The 7,960-nt window shown below is 46.1% G+C and overlaps 1 protein-coding gene across 1 annotated transcript in view; it reads right to left on the bottom strand.

Annotated features, from left to right (window-relative positions):
* ITGA9 (integrin subunit alpha 9) overlaps positions 1-7,960 on the bottom strand; it is a 362,363-nt gene that overhangs the window by 64,845 nt on the left and 289,558 nt on the right. Inside the window, exons 21-22 of the mRNA XM_082639253.1 lie at positions 7,057-7,146; positions 4,843-4,951 (exon numbers count right to left, since the gene is read on the bottom strand). Of these exons, the coding sequence (XP_082495379.1) occupies positions 4,843-4,951; positions 7,057-7,146 (199 nt within the window). The remainder of the gene's footprint in view (positions 1-4,842; positions 4,952-7,056; positions 7,147-7,960) is intronic.

Here is a 7,960-nt window from a genome sequence, read left to right on the forward strand (position 1 = left end):
TAACTTACAGAAAGGGCTGTTTTTACTATACTATGTAGCTGGTTTGATTTCTCCATAACTTACAGCTTATCACTTGCTAATACTGTTTGATGACACCTGTGCACCTCTTTTCTGTCCCAGCATTTGGTCCTGTAAACTTTACCCCTCTCATTCCCACCACAGTCCTCCGTATTTTCTGTTTCCAGCAGCCCATTATCTCCTGAGAAATGAGAGAAAAGATGGCGGCCACAGAAAGACCGATACAGGAAAGGAGATGGAGCAAAGGCTGAACATGAAACTGAAGGAAGAAATGGAAGATGAAGGAGAGTAAAAGAGATGGGCCGATGTGTAGAGATAGAAAGTAGATTAGTGGTTGCCTAGGGCTGGGAGGAAGGGGGAATGAGGAGTGTGGCAGGCAGAAGAATGGCTTCCCAAAGATGTCCATGTCCTAATCCGTGGAAACTGACTATATCACATGGCAAGGGGGATTTCAGGTTGCTAGTCAGCTGACTTTAAAATCGAGAGATGATCTTGGATTATCCAGGTGGGTGCAATGTAATGGCAAGGGTCCTTATATAGGGAAGTGGGAGACAGAGTCAGAATCAGGGAGATGCATTGTGAAAGAGATCCAACTGGCCATTGTTGGCTTTGAAGATGAAGGGGACCATGAGCCAAAGAATGCAGCAGCCTCTAGAACTTGGAAAAGGTAAGAAAACAGGTTCTTCCCTAGAACCTCCAGAAAGGAACGCAGCCCTGCTGACACCTTGCTTTTAGCCCAGTGGAACCTTTTCAGACTTCTGTCCTCCAGAACTGTAAGATAATAAATTTGGCATAAAGTTCACAGTAATTTGTTACAGCAGCAATAGGAGACTAATATGGGGAATGACTGCTAATGGGTATGGAGTTTCTTTTTGGGTGATGAAAATGTTCTAAAATTAGATTATGGTGACAGCTGCACAATTCTGTACAAACAGAATTGTGGAAAAAGTCATTGCACTGCGCACTTTAAACAGGTAAACTCTAAGGTATGTGTCTCAAAGATGTTATTTTTTTTTTTTTTTTTTTTTTTTTTTGCGGTATGCGGGCCTCTCACTGTTGTGGCCTCTCCCGTTGCGGAGCACAGGCTCCGGATGCGCAGGCCCAGCGGCCATGGCTCACGGGCCCAGCCGCTCCGCGGCATATGGGATCCTCCCAGACCGGGGCACGAACCCGTATCCCCTGCATCGGCAGGCGGACTCTCAACCACTGCGCCACCAGGGAGGCCCTCAAAGATGTTATTTTTTTAAATGAATTTTTATTGGAGTATGGTTGCTTTACAATGTTGTCTTAGCCTCCACTGCACAACAAAATGAATCAGCCATACACATACAGATGACCCCTCCCTTTTGGACTTCCCTCCCATTTAGGTTACCACAGTGCATTAGGTAGAGTTCCCTGTGCTATACAGTAGGTTCCCATCAATTGTCTACTTTATACATAGTATCAATAATGTATATGAGATATTATTTTAAAAAAAAAGATGGGTAGGAGCAAGAGAGAGGAAGAAATGAAACACTGCTTGGTGGCCTGGGGGCTAGAGAGAGAATTCAGGGATTCAGGGCATCTCTAAAGCTGAGGTCAGAAGGGCAGAGCCAGGAGACAGGCTGGACAAGTCACCGGGTCTTCACACTTGGCAGAACGCATAAGGATCTAGCTCCAGCAAGCTCTTCCCTAGAAAAGCATGTCTTCGTTTTTTGCAATAGTGAGTTCTGCTTCAGAGAACAGACACAAAAAACGGTTGAGTGGATGAGCAGTTGTTGGCAACTCCTAATTCAGCAAGAACACAATTCACCCATAACAACAACCCTAAGGCACAAGAAAAGGAAGGAATTTCCAACCATGATGGAAATAGCTAATTTGAAGTGAAACATGAGAGCACAGAATTGAAGAGAAACCTATTGACCTGTCTGGGAAATCCCAATTAAAGCACAAGTGGGGGGAAGAAAAGAAGATGATGATTTTGTTTTGCATGATTTCATCCATCAAAACCAGATGGATGGGAGAGCTTATATTACCTTATTTATTTATTTATTTTTAACAAATGTCTTAATGTCTGACTCTCTGCAAATGTTCTTGTGTAACATCTGTATTATTTTTCATCATTTTTCAGGTGAGGGAAATAACTGATGATGCAAAAAAAAAAAAAAAAACACAGCCAACTATCAATGGTCAACAAATTATTACATCTCTGTTAAGAAAACTCTGATGAAACTTTGAAACCAGGTCCAAGACTAATATCTCTGCCTTTCTCCCATCAGCATTTGCAGTGGAGTCTTTAAACAATGACGCAGCTTGTTGAATATTAGCTTTGAAAAGACACAGAAAAAATATCTTTATGTGGAAAGACTTGTGCTTTTCTTCAGGAAGGATGTTGCCAGAATAAGGAAACATAGAATTTTATCCATATCCCTGACCCCATTCTCCCCCACTATCTCTACCTTTTTCTGGGGGTCACTATCACCATCAACCTGGTCAGTGGCTTTCCTGCAGGATCGTCAGAATAATGACAGTTATACCAGAAAATTAGTCATCAGAGAATTCTCAAGGAAACTGTCAGCCTTGCTAACACAAGAGGATTTCCTTCCAATCAATGACACACACTATCTATCTTTCAGACCCAGCCAACTTTCTTAATCCTGAACGGAATGCTATGTACTTCCTCAGGCAACTGATAATCACGAGGAGAATCTAAGGGTCATGCCAATCACTCATTTCTGGCGCCCCTATTCCCTAGCCTGTATCTACGTCAGGATACAAGAAGAAAGCTCTTTGCCTGAATACGAAACTTTAAGCTCCCTGCAAAAATGTGTTCAGAAAAACATGATGTAACCACATGCCCTCAGATTTCTTTCTTTCTTTTTTTAAAGAGGGGGAAAAGAACATTTTGTATATCTTTTGAATACGTTTTTGTATAACTGTTATTCTTTTTTGCCTTTCAACATCTATACCCTCTTTTTTAAAAAAAATTTAGTTTACTTAAGTATAGTTACTTTACAGTGTTGTGTTAATTTCTGCATATACCCTTTTCATTACATGATGTGTGTCATTTGAACCCCTCTCAATAATGTTTTTGACTGTATATTTTATTGTAAGACACCTCCAAAAGTTTAGTTTAAGTAACTAAACTTACCTAATTTGTAAGTAATTAAAATTAAAATCATTTAAGTAAAATGAAATAACTCCATCTGGCCTTCATCTGTTTTCTATCCAATTACAAAAAAGCAATGGAGAAAAGGAAACTAATTCTGAGAAGCAATTCAGAACCACTGAGGCCCTATTCCCAGCAATCACTCTAAGGTCTCAAAAGCAAGGCTAACCTCATCTTTCCCTTTTTTCCTGTAAATCAAACATAGAGTGTGATAGCTGGGGTTTAGCTGGCTGGCAGGCGCCTCCTCTCTGAGCTGGGATGTGTGCTATCCATCATGGCTTTGGAGGCCTCTTGCCTGGGAGAATGCTTTGGAGAAAGGAAGACCATTGTTTGTGAGAGACCACAAATATTTTACTGCCTCCCTCTCTGGACCCTCACCCCATCTTTATTTGTCATCCCCTTGGTCCACCCAGGAGTGGCCACAGGGAAAAAACAAATAATTATTTGGTCATAGCAGCAGATGCCAGACCAGGAAACCATCGTCTACGTGGGGAAGGATGGAGGTAAGGCAGGGGAGGGTTTCGGGAGCTAGAGCTGGAGAGATGTGGGATGTGGATTACGGCACACTGTCTTCATCACTTCATCCCCAGCTCCTGGCAGGTGCTGAGCTACACAGGGGTGTCCAGGCAATGCCCGCCCAGTCCTGGCCCCAGCCCGGCTGCTCCCAGCTCTGTGCCCTGCAGCATGTCCTCTACTCCCTGGGCCTACATTTCCCGCATTTGTCAATCGAGGAGGATGCCTGGACGATGCTCTGTCCCTCTAACTTTATGTTCAAAGACCCTCCTGTTGAACAGCACTGGCCTGAAGGGTCTGTACTTAGAGCAGGGCTCAGCAAATGATGGCCTGTACACCAGATCTGGCCCGCCACCTGCTTTTGTACAGCCTACTAGCTAATATGGTTTTGTATTTTTAAATGGTTGGGAAAAAAAATCAAAAGAAGATGAACATGTCATGATATGTGAAAACGATATGAAATTCAAATGTCAGTGCCCACAGCTACAGTTTCGTTTGTGCATGGCCTATGGTTGCTTCCATGCTACAGGAGCAGAGTTGCATAGCTGCTGGCCCACGAAGCCTAAATACTTATCTTCTGGCCCTTTGCAAAAAAATTGTGCCCACCCCTGGCTTCCAGAAGGATGCTGTCCTTCACGGTGTCCACAGTCCACACCGAGTGGACCTGCTGGACACAGTGCTTATGTGATGGAAGAGCCAGCCCTGTTCTTTGGGAGAGCAGCATGTTTCCCCTGGGGGAGTTCCCATCACTCACACTGCTTTGCTCTTGTAAAACCCCACTTCTGAAAGGCTGTCCCTCTGTGGGAGGAGCGGGCTCCTGGCTGAGTTAGTGTGGAGAAGTCCAGGATTAAGGGGACATGGCAAATCCTTGAGGCTGCCCTGTCCACAATGTGAAGAATGATGGAGAACTGAAAGGGGTCCTTTGGGGCCATTTGGGCAGGGATGCTGACCTGGCCTCAGCTTTCAGAGCATTCATGCAGCTCTCTCTCCAAATACTGAAGAGCAGAGGGGTCTACACAGCAGAGTACCACACAGCAAAGGGATTAATTCTGTGTGTAATTATGGAAAACACACACACACACACACACACACACACAGAAGGCACATCGCTTGGGTCCTTCCATTGGTCCCCAGTGACAGAGAAGGTCTCCAAGGGTGGATACCTGAAGGGTGACGTTGAGAGGCTGGAAATGACACTCCAGGTCTTCCAGCTGAATGAAGTTGGATGCATCCACAGACTCGCCGTACACAAAGGAGGTTGGAGACATGATTCTGAAAGAGGAAAGCATGAAATCTGTCATCCCAACCCAGGGTAACTGTTATCCTGAGAACCCAAACATCTGTCCCTATTTAATCTAGAACCTGGCTCCCCGCAGTGTCCTCCACCAAATGCTTCCCTTCTGGAACCGTTCCTTCCCTCTCCTGTAAATGGACACAGCCAGACCTATGCTTTCTAAACAGACATTTCCAGTAATGTCTTGTCATCTTAGGTGAAATCAATAAGCTACGTATACAAACATGTACCAGGATTACATTTCTAAAATGAGAAGGAAGACGAAGGTAGCTTTGATTTGTTTTTTTTTAAACTGGATTATAAAATTACGCATGTTCTGTTTTGTCATTTGAAAAACATTTTGTGGATTGAAAAAGATTATGACAATTTAAATGAATTATATATTTGGCATCTTAAGCCCCACTCTGTGACAAATTCATTTAAAAAAAATAAAGATTTTCCGACTACCAAAATTACTAGGAATTAGGTATTAAAAGTTGAGTCCTCTCAGTGATAGCCTTTTTCTTCAGATTTCAAACAGTGGCTACGTAAGATGTGATTAAGAATTCCGGTTCATTCTGTAGTGATGCTTTCAACGTTGCCCGCAAAAACAAACCCCAAGATGAGACAAAGCCAGACTTATTAAATTCCCAGACAAATAATGGATTCTAGAGGAGATTCTAGAAGCTGCTCACTTGCCTAAACACAATAATGTAAGATTTTTGGTACCAAGTCTGAATGGATAGCAATTCACCCATTTTCAACATAACGTATTATTAGTTTGGAAATGCAGTGAGTTCCCAGTACCACTCAATGGCAAGAGCTGGTTCATTTAAATGAGCCCTGTAGTATGTTCCTGGAAGTATCAGCAGTTCACTCGTTTGTTTAACTGATGGCTTCGTCAGCAGGGGGAGAGGGGGCTGGCGGGGGTGGGGGGTGCTGTTAACACTTCACAACGAGGTCTCTGAGGGCCGGACAACGGGATCAAGTGAGCCTGTGTTTTCTCTTTCATCCCCCAAGGACGGGGCTTGGTCCTGGGGATATTCTCACTGTGCCTCTGAGGAGACAAGTAAATAAACTACAGGGTTAAAAATAGAGCCATGAACAGAGGCAAATCTGTGTTAATTTGCAAATATATTCCACCAATGCCTCATGTCTAAAGAACGTGATGAAAAACGCCAAGAGGCAGGAACGCCCACCGGAGACTCATTCCTGACACCCAGCAGAGTGGGGGAGCTTTGCAGGGATGGTTCCTTCTGCAACGCATTAACTTTTCTACTTCCAGCCAAGGCCGGGACCCAGAAGCACTTGAAAACTGAAAAATGAGAAACTTTGAACCTCCAGAAAGTTCAGCTTGCCTGTGGGGCAAGGGTTCAACAGGTCCTCATTTGATCTAAACTAATTGTGCAAATCCTTTTTCCACTATCAAAGAAGTATGTGCTCTGTTTCTGAAGCCGGAAACAGGAACTGACTTCTCATCTTTCCAGGCCTGGGTTTTGGCTGAAAACCACCCCGGGTTGTTTTGGGTGCCTGCCTGCAGCCCTGCTTTCCAACAATGCCAGCAGCATTGAGTGGCCAAGGACTTCAGCCAGGCAGATGGTGTGCCTGCTGTGATCGGCCCTGCCTGCTGGCTCTGCAGAAGGGTCGGAAACACGCAAAGTCAGTGGTGACTCGAGGCTAATCAGAAAGCAGCCCAGGTTTCCTGGTAGCCAGCCAGGGCACTGGGATGCATCTGGTCGTAACCTCTGGCCCAGGAGCCTTTGGCTAAGATTTTAATCCCAGGAATCAAGCTGCCTCCTATCCTATGACACTCTGGAGGGGTGGGCACTGGGAAGAGATGCATGGAAAGATGTACAGAATATTCAAAGAAATTATGGGGCTTATATTTGTCATCACACTTCTTGGGTTACCTACCAGGTGGGTGGGTAGCTGGGAAAGAGGAGAAAATCAGGGAGGAGGACACGAGTCACTGCAGCTAAAGCTTCATCCTGCATTTCAAAGCTGGGCAGAAGCAGTGGCAGGGCTGCTGGCTCCTGGCTACACAAGCAAACATAAGAGAAGTACAGGGTTCCATTCCAGGCAGATCTGTGTCCCGGCTACTCACCCAGTGATGGATGTGTCCACCTCGTGCATCAGCGGCACCATCAGCGTGAGGGTGTTGTCGTGCAGGGACTCTAAGCGCTCCATGTTGCCGCTGTGCAGGGAGAGAGGAGGGGACACTGGTCAGCACAGCCCGCCCATGGAGGGCGTCTCCCCTCCCTGCAACAGGTCTCTGTTCTGCACCTTTTTACCATCAGCTCTGTTTTTGGTCCCTGTATGGCATCCCAGTGCCCTATGGTCTCAGGTGTATTCCCCCCACAAAGACATGAGTGGGGAGTGGAGAAGGGAGACAGGAAGGAAGGCAGGCAATCAGGGCACATGATCCAGGAGGTCAGGGCTGTGGGCAGCTGGGCTTGGTCTGGCCGGGGAATTCTGGGAGGCAGCGTGGAGCATCAACCCCAGTCTCCCTAACTGAGGCCATGGGAGCTGATCCACTGATTCCTGAGGCCTGCTGGGGGGCGGGGAGGGGGCATTAAATCCCTGGCACCTGCCCTATGTGCACAGGTGAGGGGGTGTGTGGCCAGAAAAAGCCTCAGGCAGAGAGGCAGGTGCTGGGAGCTGGGAGCTGTCCAGTGCGTGCGTGGTGGAGGTGAGTGCTGAGAGGTTATGGGTGGGTACCAACAGTGTGTGCTGCTTCTGCAAGGCTTGCTCCATGAGTAATGGACCAGCAAGGTTAGGGCACTGCAGCTGGGAAGGGGTCTGCTGGACTTTAGCATTTATTTCCCATCTACAGGCATCACCCATCATCCACTGACAACCAAGGCCAGGAGAGAGGTCCTGGCCAACCCCGTCCTGATAAATATCATGGGAGCTCCTGTTATGGAATTCTGGCTCCAGCAGGTTCACATACAGGCCTTCCCCTCGGTGTGAGGAAGCACAGAATGGGGAGTCTTGCAGGGTCATTCTGG

Source organism: Mesoplodon mirus (genome assembly GCF_964341445.2).
Source record: "Mesoplodon mirus genome assembly, chromosome: 12".
NCBI classification, from domain to species: domain Eukaryota; kingdom Metazoa; phylum Chordata; class Mammalia; order Artiodactyla; family Ziphiidae; genus Mesoplodon; species Mesoplodon mirus.